We start from the raw sequence: 25,202 nt of genomic DNA, 5'->3' as shown, positions 1-25,202 counted from the left end.
CAGTCACTGGGCAGCTGCCTTTGGCTCGGGTCATGATCCCAGGGTTCTGAGATCCAGTCAGGCTCCCTGCTCAGTGGGAAGCCTGCTTCTCCTCTCTTGCTGCCCCTACTTGTGTTCCCTCTCTCTATGTGTCTCTCTCTGTCAAACACATAAATAAAATCTTTAAAAAAAGATAAAAAGAGAGAGAGACAGAGCTTTTACCAATAGCTATCTTTTGTAATTATGTGTCCCAGCTAAGGCATAGAGACTGAGTGAATTAACTCAGAGAGGATTAACTCTCTGAATTGGTTAAATACTATCAGTCGACCCCCTTACAAGTGGTTCAGTGACTTAAGAGTCACATCACTACAACTTGTTCTTTGTAGTAGTTTTTAAAATTGTCAATTTTTAGCTATTTGACAGATTAAAAGCAAAATAATCATGCCATAGGGCGCCTGGGTGGCTCAATGGTTTAAGCCGCTGCCTTCGGCTCAGTCATGATCTTGGGGTCCTGGGATCGAGTCCCACATCGGGCTCTCTGCTCAGCGGGGAGCCTGCTCCCTCCTCTCTCTCTCTGCCTACTTGTGATCTCTCTCTCTCTGTCAAATAAATAAATAAAATCTTAAAAAAAAAAAAATCATGCCATATTTAGTCCCAGAGTTCAAGTCTATAACCTGTGAAAATTCACTGCAGTCAATTTTAATATGGCAAATCAACCTTAAGCTCTATTTTAGCCAAGCAAAACATAATCTGAAATTATGTTAGAACACTTTCCTTGTCTCCAAACTGTTTGGTGTGACAGAATACTGATACACAGCTTGGCGGATTTCACTACTTAACGCACATTCTTCTCCCTTCCTTCCCCCAATATACTGGAAAATGTGCATTTGTCTGAGGAATTATTTTGTTTGCTACCAGTTAATGAATCTCAACATTTTGAGTAAATGTACCTCAGTCTGCTTTTTTATGAGCTTTATAACTACATTTAAAACCCTTAATTCCTGGGGTACCTGGGTGGTTCAGTCAGTTCAGCATCTGACTCTTGATTTCAGCTCCAACTGTGATCTCAGGAACATGAGGGCAAGCCCGCATCAAGCTCTACACTAGGCAGGGGTGGGGAGGGCGGTTGTTTGCCTGAGATTCTCTCCTTCCCCCTTCTCCTACTTACATGCATTATAAGTCTCTCTCAAATAACTCTTTAAAAAAAAAAAAAAAAAACCTTAAATCCTATTTCTGCATGTTTGCAAGTCTGACTGCTATCATGAGATCAAACTTTATTACTCTAGGTATTCACTGGCTAAATAAAGCATATTCTGTTCCCAAACTCTTTTCTCCAGCTCTTGAAGGGTCCTGGCATCCTTCGAATACATAGCCTTGATCCATGGATTAAATTAGTATGCAAGTGAGGGACGCCTGGGTGGCTCAGCTGGTTAAGCAGCTGCCTTCGGCTCAGGTCATGATCCCAGCGTCCTGGGATCGAGTCCCACATCGGGGCTCCTTGCTCAGCAGGGAGCCTGCTTCTCCCTCTGCCTCTGCCTGCCATTCTTATTCTGTCTGTCTGTGCTCGCTCTCTCCCCCACCCCCGATAAATAAATAAAATCTTTAAAAAATAAATAAATAAATAAATAAATTAGTATGCAAGTGAATGTGCTGATATTTTATGAATCAGAGCCATATAACTGGGAATACAGCATGTATCTGGGTATTCTTATAGTTATCTTTTTAACATCTTTTTTTCATTAATTACATATCCACATCAATTTTGTAACTCAAAACAAATTGATTTTCTATAATTAAATGTGTTGAGCATCTGTATAAACATGTAAGGTTAGAAAGTAACGTACTTCCTCTGTTATTCCCATTCCAAAAGGAGAAAAACTGTATAGAAAGATAAAGGAGGACAATAACAATACAGATTTGAATACCTTGAAAAAAAATAAATACATAAAGGTGGAGATGGAATGAAGGGAAGGCTTTGTCAAGAACATTTTTAATTTGAAGAAAAGACATTCATCTTTCCCAATTCAGAAATATACAAAAAGAGAAAACAGAATGAACTCGTATCTTTCTCTCAGAAACAGAGTTACACGAAACAAAGGGAGTTCCTGTGTACCACCCACAGAAACACTCAAATATCAGTGTGCTTAAATACGAGCCACACCGAGGCTTTTCAAATCCTCTACTTGAATACACCCTAGAATGTCAGAGAATGCATAAGGGCCCCGTGAAAACTGAAACACAACAATATTCTCTAACACTAAGGGCTCACGTGACATACCGTATGTCAGTTCATACTCACTGAATGAAAGAAACACACCACACTACTGAAGAGCAACTTACCTCAGGCTCTAGTTTGAAATTGAGCCACTCATCAAGTTTCAAAGCTGCTAAATTAGCAGTAGTTCTATCTTCCATTTCACTGTCACTACTGTCATTAGGAATACCATCCGCTGTTCAAACACATCGAAAGCAAAAAATTTCACTTTTAACATCTTATAGCAAAAGAAGTCAGTAAACACAGACACTCTGTATTTACATAAATCTACCTGATATACTCACAGTTTGGGTGGAGAGCTCTTCAAATCCAAGAGTTCACAAATTAAGTCTCAGTATTTATAAAAAGGGGGGGAAAGGCATTTTAAAGACTATAATCTCTAATCAAAATGCAGGAAATTTTAAAAAGACAAGAATAGGGCGCCTGGCTTGCTCAGTCAGTTAAGCAACTGCCTTCGGCTCAGGTCATCATCTCAGGGTCCTGGGATCGAGTCCCACATCAGGTTCCCTGCTTAGCAGGGAGTCTGCTTTTCCTCCTCCCTCTGCCCCTCCTCACCCCAATTTGTGTTCTCTTTCTCTCTCTCAAATAAATAAAATCTTAAAAAAAAAAAAAAAAGACAAGAACTTAAAAATCAAAACACAATCTTTAAATATTAACCGGATGGAGAAGAAAACTAAGAACATAAAGAAGGGAATGAAAACACTATAAATCAAGAAAAGCTCATATAAATTCATAAGTTTCAAATTTAAAAGAAAAAAGGAGATGTAGCACCAGGGTAGCTCAGTTAAGTGGCTGACTCTTCATCTCATCTCAGGTCTTTTTTTTTTTTTTTAAGATTTTATTTATCAGAGAGAGAGAGGGAGAGAGTGATCACAGGCAGACAGAATGGCAGGCAGAGACAGAGGGAGAAGCAGGCTCCCTGCCGAGCAAGGCGCCCGATGTGGGACTCGATCCCAGGACGCTGGGATCATGACCTAAGCCGAAGGCAGCTGCTTAACCAACTGAGCCACCCAGGCGTCCCTCATCTCAGGTCTTGATCTCGGGTTTGTGAGTTCAGGGCCCATGGTGGGTGTAGAGATGATTTAAATAAATGAATACTTTAAAAAAACAAAGATGCCAAATGTGATATACAATCATGTAAGCTTTCTAAAACAGTATATGAAGAGAAAGCTGAGAGATATAAGAACTGAAATGAAATACAAACTAAAAGGACTGAACATCAGATTAGATGAGTAGAACGGATCAGTGATCTAGAAGACAGGGCGGTAGAAACCATCCAAGGTGAACATCAAGAAGAAAAAAGAATTTTAAAAAGTTACTCCAGCAAGCTACCACAGCCAAAATCCTGCAAGTTACTGACTCCTCCCTTCCACTCACCACCCATTCAATCCAGCAATTAGCAGTACCCCCAGAATCATTTTGAATCTGCTTCTCTTCCTAACAGCATCTCATACTTTAGGTCTTATACTCAAATCACACCCCTTCAGAGATACTTGTTCCAGGGTCTCTTTCTAAAGCAAGTTACCCCCCTAAGGCAGTCCTCTTTATTTCCTTCATAGTAGCATGCAGATTATTTACTTTTTTACTGTCTACCCCCCACTACCATGTAAACTCTTAAGGACCAAAACACCTTGTCTATACTGTTTTCTGTTACATCTTCAATGTCTAGCATCCTTGACATATAGGAGTTGACCAATGAATATTTGCTGAATCACTGAACAGCAAAAACCTGAAAACAAGCAAGTACAAAGGAACATTTTAAATGTATTATGCCACTTTTAAGTGATAGAATATTTTGCAGCCATTAATATAAATATTTTTGTACAATGAAAATAGCAGGATATAAAATAAAATATATATATAACTTTATAAAATCACATAATCTTTTTTTTTGGCTACATCCTTTTTTTTTTTTTTTTTTTAAGAGTTTTATTTATTTGAGAGAGAGAGAGAAGGAATAAGCTGGGGGAGATGCAGAGGAAGACAGAAGCAGTCTCCCCGCCGAGAAGGGATCCCGATATGGGACTTGATCCCAGGATCCTGGGATCATGACCTGAGCAGAAGGCAGACATTCAACCGGCTGAGCCACCCAGGTGCCCCAATATTCTTAACATAATATAAAAAGTGTTTGCTTGCATAAGGGAAATGGGGTCATGGGTCACTCTTATGATTTCCTTTGAACAATTACCTTTATGTTAAACTATTATTTAACTTCAAGTGGGAGAGAAAACTAAACTTCCTATCAGCAAGATTAACCAAAAATGCACAAACCAGTAATGAGTTACTTTAGAAATCAATTTTAAGAACTGAGGTACACTTTAGTATTTTCTTAATTTGTCTCAATATATCAAAAGAGAGCTACTCCTACATATGTGTTTGGAATTTCAAATCTTATTTGGTCTAGTAAAAAAAATCTTTTTTTTTTTTTTTTTTCATTTCAAATAGATTTGTATTTCCTTATGATCCATTTACCTCGAAACGATGAAGGTTCCTGAAGAGCATTACTTGCCAGCCTTGCTGGTCCACAGAATACCAACACGGTGACAGGGGTCACTGCCGAACAACATCTAATGTTAGCTATTCTGTGAGCTCTGGTCATCTCATCATAAATAAGCCAATCTGTAGGCAGTGCCTGAATCGCTGCAGCCTGACCATTGGCTGGAGGAATCTATCAGAAAAAGAAATCAAAATCTTAACTAATTTACCACCTACTTTACTGGCCATACTTTTAACCTGCAGTAAGTCCCTCAGCGCAACAGATGACAGATATTGTCAGGCAAACAGTAAAGCAAGTCATTGCTCACGCAGCTGGAAAACAAGTCCTCATTACCTAACACATGACCTCTTCCAATGCTAAGATTTCATCAAAATTTTGTTCCAATGTTTAATTATACATATATAGCCAATTAATTGCTTGGTCTGTGAAACATCTTTTTGTTGCTCTTCAACTATGTAAATTAGATTACTTTCACCTCAAGGCCTAAGAGCATTAAAAATATTTTACCTTTTTATATTGAGGCTGGCTGAGAACTGAAGTGGGATGAAACCGAACTTTCTTCTCCTTCGGCCCTGTCAATACGACATTTTCTCTGTCCACGTGGACTAAATTAGGATACATGCCTGCTACCAAGGCAGCTTTAACGACAGCCCAGTTCTCGGAATTTGTGTTAACATCTCGAATGTCACCGCCACCTCGTGCCCTAACAAAGCCTAGACGGAGGGGAAAAAAACACAACAACACACTATTGCACAAAATATACTTTCAAACATGTGCATTTCTTACAAAAATTGTACTAACCCATGCACGTTTCATGATATTCAAATTCCACAATAATTAATAAAATCTCCTCTGTAAAGTTTAAAATACAGAATCAACATTCTAAGAAAGTTTAAGTTTGCTCAGGCTAAAGTAAAGTATGGGGGACTTAGGGACTTCTAAAGAATACACATCCTTGCTATAAAGTTCATTGTAAGATGCTATCAGAAATGTACTAAAATTTTTTTAAAAAAGAAATATACTAAAATCATAGCTGAAAATCTAAATCATTCTTCTGACTGGTATTAATAACATTTTGGTTATGACAGACATGATTCTAGAGTGACGAGAATACATATACTCTTGCTTGAATTTCCAAAGCCTTTTATATTTCCTAATATTTGAGACCACTCTAAAACCTTTTGGTTCACTCCTTTTATTACTTTGGCTCTTTAGCTCATCCATGCATCCGGGCTCTGGTATTTTTCGACTATATTCTCAATGTACTATGCTACTCAAAAGGAAATTTATTAAAAAATTAACAAAAGGAAATTTAAAGAAGTAATTCCAAACTGACATAACAATACTGGCATTCTCTTAAAAAAAAAAATAAGTGCCTTAAAGAGAGATTACTAGCGTTTTATGTTCTAAAAATATGAAGACCACATTTGTATCAACCTACTTATATATTTAAATCTATTATAGAGCTAAACAGCTGTTTATTAAAGTGATAAAACAGAACAACATCTAAATTGCTTTTTGCCAACAAATGTACTATAAATTGCTCACTGCCTATAGTATCAAAAGGTACCCATAGATTTCTCAGCTACAGCTTCTACAATATCGTTTTTCTAACGAACAAACAAAAGCTGAAATCACAAAGGAGTCTACAAAGCAGTTTGTTATATACAAGATATAAAACAATGTGAAAATGTCATAAAAATAATATCAGATGGCATCAGTTAACAATAAAAACACAGCTATAATTATGTAAGGTGCTCTCAGTGGTCTAAGTAAGTTTTTTAGGGAAAATTTTACCTGATGCTCTAAGCTGACCAAGCAACTGAGTTCTCATGCCAATGATTATTTCCATGGTAGCTTGTGAAAGAAAATTCTTTTCACAAAAGGCTCGCTCCCACCCATCACTTCGTGCTTTCTGCCATGCCTACGAAAATATAATTATATAACAAGATACATTCACTAAATTCCTTAGTTAGGCTGCAAAGTAACTGAAAACCTTTATATTAGCTAGAGGTCAAGGTCAATTCTCCTTCTAATTATTTGATAAAATCTAGGCCCTCATTAAAAAAAAAACAAAACTCAGGGGTGCCTGGGTGGCTCAGTGGGTTAAAGTCTCTGTCTTCGGCTCAGGTCATGATCCCAGGGTCCTGGGATCGAGCCCCGCATTGGGCTCTCTGCTTAGCAGGGAGCCTGCTTCCTCCTCTCTCTCTGCCTACTTGTGATCTCTGTCAAATAAATAAACAAAATTAAACAAACAAACAAACAAACAAAAAACCCAAAACTCAAAGATACAGAGAACAGATTGGTAGTTCCCAGAGGCAGGGGAGGAGGCAGAGGTGGGGTGAAGAGGGTCAAAAGATACAAGCTTAAAGTTATAAAATATTTAAGTCCTGTAACTTACAGCAAGGTCACCATAGTTAATAACATTACTTTATATATCTGGAAGTTGCTAAGAGCATAGATTTTTTTAAAAGATTTATTTGTTTTAGAGAAAAAGAGAGTCTGCAGAGGGGCAGAGGGAAAGAGAGTCTCATGATATTCATGATATTCTCTGCACTCGCTGAGTGCAGAGCCCAATGCGGGGCTCAATCTCATGACCTGAGCAGAAGGGGCTGAATGCCCAAACAACTGCTCTACTCGGGTACCCAAAGAATAGATTTTTTTTTTTTTTTTGTAAACTTTTTTTTTAAATTGAGGTATCACTGGCATTTAACATTATATTCATTTCAGGTATACAAAATAGTGATTCAGTATTTGTATGTATTATGAAATGATTACAATAAATCTAATTAACATATCAGAGAGTAAATCTTAAAAGTTCTCATCACAACAGAAAAATATTTGTAACTATGTGCAATGATGGATGTTAACTAGACTTACTATGGAGATCATTTCCCAATATATACAATTATAGTATCATTATGTTTTACACCTAAAACTAATCTTATATGTCAATGACATCTCAATTTTTTAAAAATATAAATTTTAAAATTAAATATAAGAAAAATCTAAGACTTCATGATTAAATAAAATTTATCATTAATTTATACTCAAATGCTATGAAAGCCATTCAGTTTATAAAATCCTAATGAGAATAAAGTATCCATTAACCTAAACGGACCAGCTATGTAAAAACATCTACCTTTTCAGATGTGTCTGCTAGTCTTCTTCCACTGAAGTACTGGAGGTTTTTAACTAAGCCACCATAACACCGTTTATATGTAAGGATTCTACCACTCCTGTCCTCCAAAACAAAACTTTGTATCAACCTCTTCTTAATTTATCTGAGAATGGGAAGTGAGATTTCTAGAAACCATCTATATGCAGTATAAGAAAGCTCCTCTTTGAAAATGACTTTTCTTACTTTGGAATATAACTAAAAGACCAAGGCAGTACTTTATCCTCTCTGCTTTTGAAGGAGCTGGGGAAAAAACAAAGAATGCATAGGAATTCTACACCAAATCTCCCTCTATTATCCACTCAACTAATCTACTATAACATGGAGTATCTAATGAACTCAATAGCATGATATTATCCATTGTTCAATGATGCTCACAAAACAGCTTGCCATTATTTTTTTTTAATCTATATATAACAGAAAAATCCTGTATGCCTGGGAAAAGAGTATTTTCTGCATAAACAAAATGAAATTTTTTTGAAAAAATGTATAGTCACAAAGAAAAAAGTATAGTCACAGTCTACATTCGAGAGAATTTAAGGATAAATAACATGTCTACCTTTTCAGGAAGTAACCTCATCTTCTCCACATTATTTGAAATTCTAAATTACGTATCACTTCCTTCCCTCAGAATCCCATTTTCCTTATCTTTGCTTTCTGATTTATCACATTCCTCAATTTCTCACTACTCCTATCTTGAAAAGTTTTAAGTGATATTTGGATTTTACTTTATAAAATTAAGTTCTTAGTGCAGTGTTGCGAGCACATAAGAAAAAGATGTACTCTAAAAAGAAATCAATAAATAGATACTAAATTCAAGGTAATTTTCTTCCAATGTTTGTTCTATACACTTTGAGTAATATACATTGCTTCTTAACTAAAATTTTAGTGCATTCCCTACCCAAGATATGATTAAGAGTAGGAACTTGAGTATTAGAAAATGAATACAAGTAAATAAACATAAATACATGCATTCACATATTCCTACATGGAGAAAACTGAGAAAATGAAAGAGAAAAAAGGTAGAAACTGATAATTCCAGCACATTAACAGTAGAAAGGTATTTTTATAAGCCAGTATAAAATATGACTTCTGAATGAAACAAAATTAATAGAATCGTGTCTCTTTGTGAATTCATTACACTTGCCCCAGATACGTGTATAGGCAACACCATGTTCAGAAATGAAATGACAATAATAAACCATACCTGGAATGCTCGGAGAAGGGCCATGTGGTCACTGAAAGTCCCTGCAGTGAAGCGTTTCCTACATAGCATAGCTGCCCGTTTTTGAGAGGCCTGGGTTGGCAGGACAAAAGGGTCTCGATAGGCTAGCGTGCAAGCAATTGTGAGGATGGGGTCCAGACACTTTAAAACAACAGCGCACAGGACCATTTTACCAAGATGTGGCTCTACCGGCAAGTCAGCCAAATGATATCCCAGCTCAGTGAGATCCTCCCAGGCATCCATTGCATCTATTGTCTAAATAAAAGAACACAAAACAGAATCTGACACGACCAAAAACTATGCTTAATCAAATCACATACCTAAAAAGTCATCAGGAAATGAAAATGTTAATTTTCTTCTGCTACATCTTATAAAAAAAAATTCTGCTTTCCATATTTTATATAAAAAAGAACTACGAACTCTACTGTTTTACTATAATTACCATGAGAGTATTATTCAAAGTACATGATTATTTAAGATAACATTTTTAAGGACAAAATTCAGTAAGATGTATCCTCACTGTGTTTAAATTTCAAGTAAAACAGGTAAAATAAAACTGTGGAGACACCAACCTTAAGCATCTGTACAGCATTTCTTACAATTAAAGCTGGTGGGGGTTCAGGAGCTTTCATAAGGAAATCGGCAATAGGACAGTTCACTGGAGCTAACAGCTTAGTATGTAAACAAAGTTCCTGTAAACAAGAACAGCAAATCATTTTGAAATGCTGAAATTTATGTTGATTTTGACTTTCAAAGAAATCATCAGAGGCCCCTGGGTGGCTCAGTCGTTAAGTGTCTGCCTTTGGCTCAGGTCAGGATCCCAGGGTCCTGGGATCGAGCCTGAGCGCCAGATCTCATGGGCTTCCTGCTCAGCGTGAAGACTGCTTCTGCTTCTCCCTCTGCCACTCTCCCTGCTCATGCTCTCTCTCTTCCAAATAAATAAAATCTTAAAAAAAGAAAAAAGAGAAAGAAATCATGGGAAACATAGTCCCCAAACAGACTAGCAGAGTCTTCTGATTAAAATGAACAGTAGAGGAGCAGCTGGGTGGCTCAGTCGGTTAAATGTCTGCCTTGGGCTCAGGTCGTGATCCCAGGGTCCTGAAATCAAGCCCATCAAGCTCCCTGCTCAGCCTGCTTCTCCCTCTGTCCCTCCCACGGCCACCCACTTGTGTTCCCTCTCTCAAATAAATAAAAAAAACTTAAAAAAAAAAAAATTGAACAGTAGAGGGGCACATGGATGACTTGGTCAGTTAAGCATCTGCCTTCCGCTCTAGTCATGATGCCAGGGTCCTAGGATCGAGCCCCACGCTGGGCTCCCTGCTCAGTGCAGAGCCTGCTTCTCCCTCTCCCTCTGCTATTCCCGCCTGCTTGTGCTCACTCTCACTCTGTCAAATAAATAAACAAAATGTTTTTTTTAAAAAATTATTTAAATAAAAAGAACAGTGGGGGGGGGGTGCACATTGGTGGCTCAGTTGGTTAAATGTCTGACTCTTGTTTTCAGCCGAGGCCCTAATCTCAGGGTCATGACATCAAGTCCTGAGTGAGGCTCTGCTCTCAGAGTGGAGTCTAGTTAGAGTTTCTCTCTCACCTCCCTCTGTCCATCCCTACCACGCCCTCTCTCTCTTTCTCAAATAAAGAAATAAAATCTTTAAAAAAGTTTGGAAGCTAGCATCTGGCTCAGCACACCAGAGAATCAAATTAATGTATTTCTGGTAGGTTTCCCTAGAAACTACAATGTCTGGCTAGTGTGAAGTCAGAAAACCATTTTTCAAAACAATTAGTAAAAGTCAGGAAATCTCAGTGGACTGAGTTCCAGACTACCAAGATTAATCTCAGCATCTTAAACTGAAATTTTGCTATTATCTTTTGGAATTTAAATAATTTGTTTTCTAATCTTCAATGAGAATGTGAAAGATGAACACTATTATATGGTTGATAGACTTCTAAAATGTAGCTTTTAAAATATATATATATATATAAACTGTACCATAATTTAAATGAACTCAAGTAATCCTTTAAAATTTTGGGGGCGCCTGGGTGGCTCGGTGGGTTAAAGACTCTGCCTATGGCTCAGGTCATAATCCCAGGGTCCTGGGATCGAGCCCCGAGTCAGGCTCTCTGCTCGGCAGGGAGCCTGCTTCCCTTCCTCTCTCTCTGCCTGCCTACTTGTGACCTCTGTCTGTCAAATAAATAAATAAAATCTTTAAAAATCTAAAAATAAATAAATAAATAAAATTTTGGAGGTTTATGGATTAAACTTTTTTTTTAAAGAATTTTTATTTACTTATGTGACAGACAGCACAAACAGGCAGAGTAGCAGGCAAGGGGAGAGGGAGAAGCAGGCTCCCCGCTGAGCACGGAGCCCAAAGCAGGGCTCAATTCCAGGACCCTGGGATCAGGACCTGAGCTGAAGGCAGTTGCCCAACTGACAGAGCCACCCAGGCTTCCCTGGATTAAATGTTCTTGTCTAGAAAAAAAATATTAGTTAGATACATAACCACCTCCCATCATATATATTTTATAATTTTGTTTTAGGAATTACCATTTAAAAGTTCGACTGGTATTAAGTTGAAGTGGTCCCTCTCCTCCCTCACCCCTGAAAGCAGCCTTTTAGAGTTCAGTACATTTCTACCTGTAATGGCATTCTCAAAAGTTCTGGCGTCTGAAATTCCAACATATTCTGGAATCGGAGTCTACTGAACAGCCGGAAACAAATTCCAGGTCTGCATCTCCCTGCCCTTAAAAGTGAAATAAAAAATTAAGCTTCAAACAAGGAATAAAGACTAGACCACGGCAACTCTAAAAGCAGTGTGCTTTAGAAGACAGAGCAATGGACCAGTGTCGGGACAGCTGACTGTGATTCCCTCCCGAATCTTTCCAGAAGGCACGTCACTTGTCTAGGCATCATTCATAAAAACTTACGAATGACACCTACCTGATACACCTACTAAGGTAATGATAAAAACAAATCTGTAAGTGACATACACATGAAAGTGAGTAAAAATAATGAAAAAATACACGGTAATTGACGTTTCATCTGCTTTACTCAACTGACACAAGCACCATGCACAAGCCCACAGCTCAGAGCTGTGCAAAGTAAGCATTACACAACTCCAGGGAGTGGCAGTTCCTGTCGCCAAAGAGACTTGTATCACTTTCTGGGAAGTAGGAGAGAAATATCCTGAAGGAAAGCAGCCTCTCTTCATTTCCCCCAGAGTCACTGTATCAGCTAATGGCCAGGCTGAATGTGCTAAGCGATAGAGATCCAGAAATATCCCTCCCATCACAAAGCTACAACACACTGTGCTACAAGTGACAAAATGAGACATTGGACCACTGCTTCCTTCATCAGTAGTGTCCTCACTATCAACCCCTCTGCTTTCCCTCCTATTCAGCCTTCTCTGAGACATTTCCATCCTTCGCCAGTCCTTAAATGCAGTGTTCCTGTAAGGCTGGACCTCAGCCCTCTGCTCTCTTAGTCCATCCTCGCTCCCAAGGGGATCGTAAGTATCCTCCTGACTTTAATTTTCATGCACTGAGATCTCTTCACCCTAACCGTACACCCATACTTCAAAAGCCTCTTAGCTCCACTTGGATTTTCTAGCCAACCCAAGCTCAACACAACCAAAGATTAATTCTTCTCACCAACATAACCACTATTCCCATTTCCCCCAACAAGGGCACCACCATCCACACAAGTTTCTAAGACAGACACCTGTATGACATCCTTGACTCCACACTACTCCTTGCCCCTGGACACACACTCGCCCCAATACTGCTCTCCTTAATATCTTCTAACAACGCTATCACAATCCAGACTATTGTCATCTCTCCCTTTTTGTAAATTCCAAGTATTAATGAAAGAGCCTCCTACTGGATCCTCCTGCCATCAGTTTTGTCTCTACCAATTCATTCTTCAAGGAGATGAAAGAATACTAAAATCATGTCATCCTTTGGTTTATTAAGAAGAAAAAGAGAGAAGAAACACAAAATGATCCTTAAGGACATGTCTACAACTTAGTCATTTTTTTCACTATTCTCCTCTAAACTAAACTCCATCCAGACAACTTTGTTGTTCACTCTTGCCTTTAGGCCTCTGTGTGTGCCTCGCCTTTGCTAGAAAAGCCTTTTCAAAAAACTCTTCATTTGTATTTATCTCAGAGTCTACCCTCACTCCTCCAGAAGCATTATCCAGTTGTAGTGCAAATCACATGGTATTAAAATTGCTTATTTTACTGGATTCCAGGATGGACTGCACCATTCCCCCACCACAAACCTCACTCATCAGACTACAGTTTATTCATTGTCGCATCCCTAACACTTACACAGTAATGGCTGTCAAAAGAAATAGGCTGAAAAATAAGACAAGGAAAATTCCTATAATTTCTGATTTTCCTCCCGGATAATATACGATTAAGAGGTAAACACGATTAAGAGGTAAACACGATGAAGAGATGGAGTATTACTAACTAACTTTAGCTAGTGTTATCAAGCCACACCCTGTCATAGGAAAACGACTGGTACGGTAATAGCAAAAGCCTTCAAGAACATTCCATGAAATTATAAAGTACAGAAATAATGCATCCACCAGCTTCAGCACATGAGCCACTGCTTTAAAGTCAGTATCAGATGTTTTCCTATTAAAATGCAAGAAAAATTAGTCAAATGATTACTGATAAATAGGATACTTTTAAATCTTCCCTTTTTTAAAAAGAAAAAGTAATGCAAGTACATACTAAAATAAATAACCAAACTACAAAAAAAAAGAAAATTAAATCCTCCTTCCTTCAAAGAGTTCCACAAATCCTCCTTCTCAGAGTCAACAATTGTTTTTTAATGTTTCTCTCAAATCTGTCAATGCAATTCTGCCCTAAATACATATATACATACATATATATTTATTTAGCACTATACATATATATTAAGTACAAATACTATAGATGCATATTGTATACCTTACTTTTTTCAATTAATAATATATTCGGAGAACTCATCGCACATAAAACAATACAAACATCCACATCTTTCATCGTCATAGTCTAATATACCATTGCACAACTATTGCATAATTTATTTAACTACAAAACTTCCAGAGAGTTCACTATTACAAACAGTGCTGTGGAAAACATTCTTCAACACACGTCTGGGCACATGCACAGGTACACTCAGGATAAACTACGAGAAGCGGAATCCACCGGCAAAGGGGAGATTTGGATAAACAGTTTCAAACTGTCCTCTGAAGAAGTCACAGCAGTTTACACTCCCATCAGCAAACTATGAAAGCTTACTGGCCCATGCTTTGGCCAACTCTGTTGTAGGTACTGTTAAACATTTTCATCAATGCCAATCTGGTGATAAGCAAAAAAATTTCCTCAATTTGCACTTATTCTGGCATATATGAGGTGGTGTATGTGAGGTTAATGTGTTGGTTTTTATGAACTGATTTTAAAGAGTTTTTTGCATAATATAGCAATTAGCCCTTTGTCCTATACTGCAAATGTTTAAAATATTTTCCTTTCAATTTTGTTTTTTTTAAGTTTCTTACATCTTCTGAGGACAGATTATACTAGTCAAAAATTTTTAACATAACCTGAATTCAACTTTCAAAGAAAGTACTGAAATGCCTTGCCTTGCAAAAACAATGTAAGAATTAAGACTAACATGAAAATGTTAACATTTAATATAGAAAGAAGCAGAATATACATTAAATATGTAATACATATCAAAATGTTTCCATTTTATAGGCAATTGAGTGAATGAATGTACATTAAATATACATTACCTGCCTTTTCGTTGTATGGCACTAGCTTTGGAAATCCACACCATTTTTAACATTGTAACAAAATTCAGTGCATCAAAGGATTTCTGTAATATTTAAGTTATCTTCATATTAAAACTTTTATAAAAGGTGTTTAAGAAGAAATAGCAAGAAGTATTATGAATATATTTTAACATGCCAAGTTTAATTCGAAGCCCCTTTTGATTAGATATTTAGAATGGGGCACAGATTTAAAAAAAAAAATCCCCATATCTGGTTACAAACATTCTAAGTAAAAAGAATGAAAAATAAACTCCGAAGAGCTATAAAAACTTCCTCATTCCCTGCCTTGTTTAGTTATTTGCTCCTCTCTGCTACACTTGAATAATAGTAGTCAGTACTCATAGACATCAAGACTGAAGAAAAATCTATTCTCTTGAGGTCATTTCCTATCAGATTTCTATCACCAGGAAGAATAGGAATGATCAGGGAAAGACAGTTTCTAAAATATGTGCCAGGGAGCTGATATGGAGGAATAACAATAATCACTGAACCAATCCTATCCCCAAGTGAAGAATTTTTACTCCTTTTCATTTTACCCTCTGCTGAGCTACGAACAGTTAGCCTAACCAGAATGTTGTAAAAGAGAAAGTAAAGAACCATTATCACCTCTATATTCCCTAACTAATCTAAAGCCAAAATTTACTGTAGAGATTTTTAAAGAATGCATTCCTAACTAAAATATACACTTAACCATTCAGTGACTTATACTTTCCCTTTCATAAAATAACTAAGTAGAGCAAATACAAATGTGTTCTTATAATAGTTTAATTATGGGATTTTTAGAAAAGATGCTACTTATGTGGTTTTTAATAAAATGTCATATTTGTCAGTTTTGTATGTAAAATAACTTCTGACACTACCATCATGTTCCAAACCATGGTTTACTTGATAAATGACACCTATAGGAATTAATTTCTAAGATATTCAAAATCTACTTAATCAGCTTTAGATAATCAGGGCAATAAAATCTGAATTTTCATTGACTCACCATTCAGACTTTGTGATAATATGCATCATTAACCTCTGATAAAAAAATAAAACATATCTCTTCTTTATAGTACCCAACTATACTGAAATGTCCAAATTTTATAATAAAATTTTGTTTTCTGTAAGATATTCCTAAAAATTACATTGAAAACATTAAAAAGCAATTAACAAATTTTCCCACATTAAAACATGATCATTGCTATCCACTATAACAGACATCATTTGCTTTCCACAATATAGACAGGATCTTCCCTTGAAAATCAACCACCTCTATCACTTTCCATTCTTTCTGTGAAAGGATCCACCAAAATGAAGGGTATTGAGAACTGCTGAGCATCCCAGTGCTAACAGAAAATAAATATTGTCTTTTCTTTATATCTGGGCCGGCAGTAAATATTTTACCCTTTGTAGAGGGTCGCTGTTGCAACTCTTCCAGTTGCAGTGTGAAAGCGACCACAGACAAGAGACAAAAGAGTGAACAGGGCAGTGTTCCAGTGATATTTATTTTTATAAAAGCAGATGCTGGGCCCGTGTGGCTGCTAACTGGCATCTGCTTAAGTCTGGTCTGACTGCTTGTACTGTCTCAGTATGGTTCTCTTGAACAAAATGTCTTTTGAACACCCACTACATGTGGAGCCCTGGAGATTAACTCTGAAGAAGAGGGACATGTTCCATGCCCATATGTAGAAGGAAAGAAGGAAAGCATACAAAACATGTAATCCAATTCCCATACAGTGACAAAACTTTCAGTGTAATTAGCCAACCCTTTACATTCTTCCTAGTATTTAATCAGCAGAAGCTAGTTTGTTTTGTTTTTTATTTTTGTATAATCTGTTACAATAATTAGATCCTACATTCTGAACTGCTTATGGTAAAATATTCACTTTGGAGAAATCAACAATTACTATGTTAAATTCATGCAGAACCATCTTCTCATTAAAATGAATCATAAAACCATTTATTGGAATGTAACGTAAACCTCTTCATTTAAACAAAATACAACTTATCTACACATACCTCTTTCACCTTACCAGAATCAATAACAAAGACAACATCGTTGACTGTGATGCTGGTTTCAGCAATATTGGTGGAAAGGATCTGCAAGGGGATGTGACATCACAGTTAATATGAATACAGGATCAATGGCTATTGCAATGGACAAAAGAAAACTGTATGAAGCTTACTATTTTTCGAACACCGGCAGGTGGGTTTTTTAATACTTTCTTTTGATCTGACGTTTGCATATTTGAATGAAGCATAAAGACTTGGTATCTGTTGACAATGGAAAGGGAAAACACACTATGATACCTATCAGTTACTTAGAGCAACAAATATAAAACTTTAGCTTTTACCTATGTGTGTTGTCAGCAAACCGCTTGTCATCAAACAGGATGCGATCCCTCAGTCCAACAATTTCATCATATCCAGGTAGGAAAATTAATATTGCACCTTGGAAAACAAGGATTTTTTTTTTTTAAAAATCACATCTCAGGGCAGCTGGGTGGCTTAGTTAAGCAGCTGCCTTCAGTGCAGGTCATGATCCTGGGATCCTGGGGGAGCCTGCTTCTCCTTCTTCCTCTACCCTACCACCTGCTCCTTCTCTTTCTCTGTCTCCCTTTCAAATAAATAAATCTTTTAAAATAAATGAAATAAAATATTAAATCTCTGGCTTTACAAACCAGAAACTATTGACAGGCCCAGCTATGATGAGCTATATAACTAGTTTTGAAATACTGATAAAGTGTAATACTTAGGACACTTAAGAGATTACTTATGCAGTACTGCCAATGGAATTCTGTAAAAATCTGTACACACAAAATATTATCTTGGAAATTGAAGTACACTTTGCTGTTCTAGTTATTTTAGACAATACTCATTTACCAGCATCACAACCATGACAGATATTGTAAAGAAGGTGCATGATCAAATCCAAGTCTACTTTTTCATCATCAAAACTGTGATGATAAGCTTTCAGGAGCTCTCTGTCTTCTGCACTGAGGTCACTTCCGTTTGTGTGAACCAGAGAACTTTCATCTAGATTTCCAAACTCCAGTGAAGCACTTAAAAAAAAGAAAAAAAAAAAGGCCAACTCAATTTTCATCAAAAACAGTAATGATTCCCATGATGTCCTTCTTTAAATTTTGAATATACCCTAAGGAGGGTAAATGATACTTAACGTCCTAGCTACAATTCATGTTTTGGCTTACACATACATTATCCGAAGTAAAATCTATCAATAAGTGCTTTTCGAAAACACAATCTGAAGATCTGAAGATACTTCTCCAAAGAAAACATACAAATGGCCAATAAACACATTGAAAAGATGTTCAACAACATTACGTATCAGAGAAATGAAAATCAAAACCACAGTGAGATACCACTTCATACCAGTAGGATGACGATATAATCAAAAGACAGAAGATAATATGTGTTAAAGAGGGTGTGGAGAAATTGTAACCATCATACATTGTTAGTGGGAACATAAAATGATGATGTCACTTCGAAAAACAATGTGGCCATTCCTCAAAATGTTAAACACAGTGTTACCAGATGCCCCAGCAATTCCACCCCTAGGTTTATAAACAAGAGTAATGAAAATATATGTTTATATAAACTGGTGCACACAAATGTTCACACTAGTATTATTCATAACAGCCAAGAAGTGGAAACCACCCAAATGTACATCAACTGAAGAATGGTTAAACAAACTGTGATCTAGCCACAGAGCAGAGTATAACTCAAGTCAGAAAGGATGTTAGAACATGAATGGATGAACCTTGAAAACATCATGCTGTGACAGAAGCCGATCATAAAAAGACCACGTATATATCATTCCACTTAGATCAAGTGTATGGAATAGACAAATCTACAGAAACAGGAAGCAGACTAGTTGCCTAGGGCTGGAAGAGCTGGGGAAGATGAGGAGTGCCTGCTAATGATTACAGGAATTTTTGGGGGGTGGTGATGAAAATGTTCTCAAAATTATTATCATAATAACTGCAGAACATGGGAGCACCTGGGTGGCTCAGGTGTTTGAGCGTCCGACTCTTGGTTTCAGCTCAGGTCATGATCTCAGGGTCGTTGAGATCCGCACCTAGTGCAGAGTCTGCTCAAGATCTCCCTCTCCCTCTCCTTTTCCCCTCCCTCTGCTTGCTCTCTCTTAATAAATAAATAAATAAAATCTTGAAAAAAAATTCATAACAAGGCAAACACACTAAACGCCACTGAATTGTACACTCAAAAGGATGAATTACATGGTTGTAAACTTTATCTCAATAAAACTTAAAACACACAAACCTTTGATCATCATTTTCACTTTTTAATAGGTTGTTTCTAATTGTTCACTCTTATAAACAACACTCTGAAGCAAAGTCTACATTTATTTTTTTAAAAGACTTTATTTATTTATTTGACAGACAGAGATCACAAGTAGGCAGAGAGGCAGGCAGAGAGAGAGGGAGGACGAAGCAGGCTCCCCGCTGAGCAGAGAGCCCGACGCGGGGCTCGATCCCAAGACCTGGGATCATGACCTGAGCCGAAGGCAGAGGCTTTAACCCACTGAGCCACCGAGGTGCCCCCAAAGTCTACATTTAAAACAATTCTACCGGTGCCAGCTTAACATGACTGCCAATTTGGTTATTCCATATTAAAAGCAGATTGATTATGCTATCTTCCAAAAGCCCTAAATCAGCATAAATTACTGAAATAACAGCTTGCTTTTTCATCCCATATGTAAAATGTAATCTTCTGCCATTACTAGTAACTATTACTAAGATTTCTAAGAAGTTCAGTTCTGCCCAATTTCTTCCAAAGAGCTTAGCAGAAAAATAACTAAACCTGCTTTCAAAAGAGAAAATACTAAAATTCTAACTGTAGTTATTTTAAATTTTAAGATTCATTTTAAAACATCCCAAATTTTTTGTTTTCTTACTTCTTAACAGGTAAATGAAGAGGGTACAATGCTGTGACAGAAGCCGATCATAAAAAGACCACATTTAAAGCTCTAACTTTAGGAGCCCCTGGGCGGGTCAGTCACTTAAGCATCTGGCTTCGGCTCAGGTCATGATCGCAGGGTCCTGGGATGGAGCCCATGAGCAGGGAGCCCACTTCTCCCTCTCCCCCTAACTCTCCCCCCACAACTTTCTCCCTTGCTCTGTGTTCTTCCTCTCTCTCTCTCAAATAATTAAAAAAAAAAATAAAGCTCTAACTTTACTTATCAATTATCAGTAATCCTGCAAACATCATAAATTTAATTTTAAACATTTGAAATTTGTAATTGATGTCATGATCTGCAGAATAAAAAGAAAGCCCAGTTAGGCAGGATAATTAGAATACTATCCAGATTACTGCTACTTGGTAATCTGTAGTGTCTACTGAGCTATTCCCAGCACCCTAAGAACGTCTGGAACATTCAAAGCATCAATGTCAAAAAGGACTGCTAGTTCTGGGTGCTATTATTGAAATGACAACAAAATCTGGCATAACATAATTAGCATTTGGGTCTGTTAAGAACTTTGTGACTCTAACCTTCATTATCATTTAATGAAATTAAAATAACAAGAATAACTTCATACTTCAAACATTCACTTCACCTGAGACTATTATCTATAGAATAAAATCCAAAACCCCAACTCAAATAAAACATTTTTATATTCTTGTGTAAAAGATATTTTAGTATATTTTAACTTAAGATTCATTTTTATCTTTTTTGATTCTTATAGGTTGAAAACAAAGTGCTATCAATGTATTATAAAACATATTTTCTTTGGATATATTTTCTTTTAAAATTACCTTTTTCTTTTCTGTAGATATTTAATCTAAGATCTACATATCTATCTAAATATCTAATCTAACTTTAGCCAAAACCTTTAATTACCTAAATAAACGATTTGTGTCATTGCATTTGAAAGTATTGTCCGAATCCTTTTTTTAAATCAAATTTATACATATATGATCTCACTCATATGTGGAAATTAAGAAACAAGACAGAGGATCAGAGGAAGAGAGGAAAAAAATAAAACAAGATGAAATCAGAGACGGAGATAAACCATAAGACACTCTTAATCATAGAAAACAAAAGGCTGCTGGAGGGGAGGGAGTTTACGGGATGGGGTATCTGGGTGACAGACATTAAGGAGGGCATGTGATGTAATGAGCACTGGATATTATACAAGACTGACGAATTACTGACCTCTACCTCTGAAACTAATAATATATTACATGTTAATTAATTGAATTGAAATTTTTAAAGAAAAAGAAACTAAAAAAGAAAAATAAGATGATGGGCACCTGGGTGGCACAGTGGGTTAAGCCTCTGCCTTTGTCTCAGGTCATGATCTCACAGTTCTGGGACTGAGCCCTGCATCCGGCTCTCTGCTCAGCAGGAAGCCCGCTTCTCCTCCCTCTGTCCCTCCCACCTGCTCACGCTCGCTTTCCCTGTCTCTCTCACTAGAGAGACATGCGCACACACTCTCTCTCAAATAAAATCTTGAAAATATGAATAAGTTCGGAGAAAAAAAAAAATACAAACAAAAAAAAACTGATGAATCACTGAACTCTACCTCTGAAACTAAAAATGTATGTTCATTAATTGAATTTAATTTTTTAAAAAAGAAAAAAAAAAATGTGTCAGAGGGTGACAGGTCCTACAGACAAAAGGAAAAATAGGGGTGCCTGGGTGGCTCAGTGGGTTAAAGCCTCTGCCTTCGGCTCAGGTCATGATCCTAGAGTCCTGGGATGGAGCCCCGCATCATCGGGCTCTCTGCTCCACAGGGAGCCTGCTTTCCCTTCTCTCTCTGCCTGCCTCTCTGCCTACTTGTGATCTCTGTCTGTCAAATAAATAAATAAAATCTTTAAAAAAAAAGGAAAAATAGAGTAGGTTGAGAAGGATCAACAGCACAAGAAGGTAAACTACCACAACAGGATAAATTTAGGTAGCCCTCATGAAGATAAAATCTGAATAAAGATTTGTGTTCTGTTCCTGTTTTATAACACATTGTTTCTGTTTTATGAGTATTTTCTATTAGCTTTTGAAGTTTTCTTCTGATTACTGATGCGCAGCCCATCAAAGTTCCAGGGTTTTTTGTTGCTATTGTTGTTTGATCGTGGGTACTTTTCCCCTCAAACTTGCTTGGCAGTTTGTTAATCTTCATAGAGAATGCACAAAAAACGTCCATGTGCACAGGCAGCGACTGTCGAGCTATTTGGCTTAAAGATGGTCATTTCAATGAAAAGAATACCAAACCTTCCATAATTCTAATTCTTTTCTGTCGGCTTGGTCTGTTTTCCCAGGAAAGAATTCTCCCATTTTCTGCTGAAGAATGTAAGCTTCTAACAGGAAACGGCGACAGGGACAGCAGTGGAAGGGAGTGGATGGAATCTCAACCTTCAGTCTGTCAGGGGACCTTCCTCTTTGATACCTCACTCCCACTCTCCCTCTGTGCTTGATGGGCCCCAAGTCCAAAGCTTCATGTGGCTTAATTTTTTAATAAACTTCCCACTTCCTGCCAAGGTAGGGAAGGGAGATCTCAGCTAATGGCAGGAGAGGTGGAAATCTGGAATTCTGAATGTTCCTCGGAAAGAATTTCAATCAATTCTGGGTAGGGTTTTTGAACCTCTAAGAAGCTAAAATGAGCTGGTTTCTCCCTGGTACTTCCCTTCCCTGCACTGAGCTTTCCATTTTCTCAGCTCTGCTAAGTCAAACACCACTCATCCATTAGCCTTCTATTACCCAAAAGTTTACTCCTATCTTTCACCAGTTGCTATGTCCTCTTCCAATCTCTTCGACTTTGTTAGCTTACACGTTTTATAATCCTTCCTTACCATTTCAATGAGGTTTTAGGAAAATGCAAAGATAAATTACATGTGTTGTATCTACTATGTTTAACTGAAAATCCCCCTTCTAGACGCCTGGGTGGCTCAGTAGGTTAACTGAAAATCCCCCTTCTGCTTTGCAAAATGAAATAAAATAAAGTATTATAACACTGGATCTTACTGGCACCCTACCAAAAACAAAAAATAACAATCACACAAAAGTTCCTTAGAATTCAAAAGAGAAAAAAGAAAATCTCTGCAAAAGAGACTATAGCCTACCTTGTCATATGCTGTCATTTACATGGTTAAGCCTTTAAAAAAGACAGGTTAGGGTTAATTAAACACAGTATAAAGTTTTACCTGTATGATTCTAGAAGATCCACTATTTCAGTCTGTCCAAAGTGTTTGGCCCAATCTAAAGCCATCCTGCCAAAATTCAAAAAGAGATCAAATTTTAAATAAATAAGTAAATAAAATAAAAAATTCTTAAAAAAGAGATCAAATTTAGACAGAGAAATAATGTTCTCAAATGTATAAAACGAGTCAAAGGATTCATTCACCATTAGAGATGGACCAACAATTATTACACAATAGCTTTTAGTACAAAGACAAACAAAAGAAATCAAAACCGGTATGTGGAGCTGTACAGAGAAACAGCAAGAAGGGATGTGGTTTATACTTACCAGCCATTCGATGCTTTACTGTGAATGTTGGCTCCCATGCTAATTAACTGCTCTACTTGACTTGAAAAACCTCGCCCTGCAGCAACCATGAGGGCTGTTGCACTGGTTTCGCTATGCCTGTAATCAACTAAAGCAAGGAAAAGACAAATGCAGGTTATATTTCCAAACTTTTCGATCATTTTCATTCCTTTTTAACTTAATGAAAGAAATGAGCGTCAGGACATCAACCTGGGACTGGCTCCTTCATCCAACAACACTGTAACAGTATTACATTACCCTGGACACAGATCTATTATTAACGCACCCTTAGTTTAAACAGGATGGAAGAGGGATGACCATTTGGAAGGTAGGAGAACAAGAGATAGTCGTTCAGCTGTCTCAAGCTCACCAGGGTAATGAGAACCAAAAGAGGAAGGCTAGTAACTTGCAGAACCCTTAAATAATCTTCCTAGCCCAGATATTGTCTTAATCACCAAATGACAAGACATAATTAAAGAATTAAAAGTTAAGGTTCATCAGTAACTAGAAAAGAATGCTTAAGACTGCAAATGCAAAGTCCAAGACCATTTTTTGTTGTTCTTGTTTTGCTTTTATTCCCCCATCATTCCAGACTGTTACTTTCTGAGATGCTTAATGGAAATAACATTGGCAGAAAGTTTACTTCCCATAAAAGCCCTCCATGAGAAAAATAATTAAAGTTCTACTGAATTTAATTTCCTTCCTAGAATATATTTCTCAAGAAATGCAATCTATTATAATCACTTAGCACTGGTCTGCTTAAATTACAAAATTGGTGATTTTAAAAAGAAATCATCACTGGAAAAAAAAAACTCTGCAGTAAAATTTAAAATAATCGCAAATGGGCAATTTTAATTTTCCATAAATACCCAATCATCCTCAGTGTTTAATAATACTCTAAAACTTGGTAACCATTATTAATATAAGTCAGTGGTTTTTCAAGTGGGGAAGACTTACAAGAGAATTACCTAAGGTTCCTTACTTCTGAAACCAAAGACAGCCAGGACTGACTCCTAGATTCAGAGTCAGTAGGTGTGGGATGGCCAGGAACACGTAGTTTTAAAATGGACTGAAAAGATTATGATCTGTACTCACTATATGAGAATTACTGCTTCAGCTGAATATTCGTTTGATAGCCTTGGAGAAAAGAACCAAAATGTGTGTATTTTGAGCAGCAGGGTGTGACTAAGTGTGGGTGTTTTAAAATATCCAACAATTCTTTAGTACTCCTCCCTTCCAGAGGTAGAGTCTAAGTTCCCTAAACCAAATGATTCACTCTAAAAGGTACGTATGGCTTCCTGCTTGCTTTCTCTCCTTTTTTTGACTCACTCACTAAGAAAGAAGCCAGCTGCCACATGCAGGGAAGATTAAGACAGCCAGCCCTATGAAGGGGTTTGGATGGCAAGACCTGAGGCTTTCTGCCAAAAGAGGAGATGAGACGACCTGAGGCCTCTTGCCAATAGCCACGTGAGTGAGCCTCTCGAAAGCAGACCCTGCAGTTCCCGTGAACCTTCAGACGACCAAAGCCTCAGACAAGAGCTCCACTACTACTTTATCAGTCACTAGAAGCCAGAACCGGTCTCAGATTCTTGAGTCTCAGGAACAATGTGAGACAACAAATGACTGAGGTGCTAAGGCTGGGAATCATTCATTTGTCATGCAACAACAGAGGACTAGCATAGTAAGCATGACAGAGAATGCCTGTCTCACTAATTACTAGCTGCTT

At 37.2% G+C, this 25,202-nt stretch overlaps 1 protein-coding gene across 4 annotated transcripts in view; it reads right to left on the bottom strand.

Moving 5' to 3' along the window:
* YTHDC2 (YTH domain containing 2) overlaps positions 1 to 25,202 on the bottom strand; it is a 75,154-nt gene that overhangs the window by 17,354 nt on the left and 32,598 nt on the right. For all 4 annotated transcript variants that reach the window (XM_032335378.1, XM_032335379.1, XM_032335381.1 and 1 more), the window contains 14 exons: positions 23,459 to 23,585; positions 23,136 to 23,201; positions 17,844 to 18,022; positions 17,315 to 17,411; positions 17,147 to 17,234; positions 16,980 to 17,060; positions 14,937 to 15,019; positions 11,787 to 11,892; positions 9,727 to 9,846; positions 9,137 to 9,409; positions 6,549 to 6,675; positions 5,259 to 5,464; positions 4,727 to 4,922; positions 2,320 to 2,429 (listed from right to left, as the gene is read on the bottom strand). In XM_032335378.1, the coding sequence (XP_032191269.1) occupies positions 2,320 to 2,429; positions 4,727 to 4,922; positions 5,259 to 5,464; positions 6,549 to 6,675; positions 9,137 to 9,409; positions 9,727 to 9,846; positions 11,787 to 11,892; positions 14,937 to 15,019; positions 16,980 to 17,060; positions 17,147 to 17,234; positions 17,315 to 17,411; positions 17,844 to 18,022; positions 23,136 to 23,201; positions 23,459 to 23,585 (1,859 nt within the window). The remainder of the gene's footprint in view (positions 1 to 2,319; positions 2,430 to 4,726; positions 4,923 to 5,258; positions 5,465 to 6,548; positions 6,676 to 9,136; positions 9,410 to 9,726; positions 9,847 to 11,786; positions 11,893 to 14,936; positions 15,020 to 16,979; positions 17,061 to 17,146; positions 17,235 to 17,314; positions 17,412 to 17,843; positions 18,023 to 23,135; positions 23,202 to 23,458; positions 23,586 to 25,202) is intronic.

Source organism: Mustela erminea, chromosome 3, assembly GCF_009829155.1.
Source record: "Mustela erminea isolate mMusErm1 chromosome 3, mMusErm1.Pri, whole genome shotgun sequence".
Taxonomy (NCBI): domain Eukaryota; kingdom Metazoa; phylum Chordata; class Mammalia; order Carnivora; family Mustelidae; genus Mustela; species Mustela erminea.
Note: the sequence above shows the minus strand (reverse complement) of the source record. Positions and strands in the feature narration are given on the sequence as shown.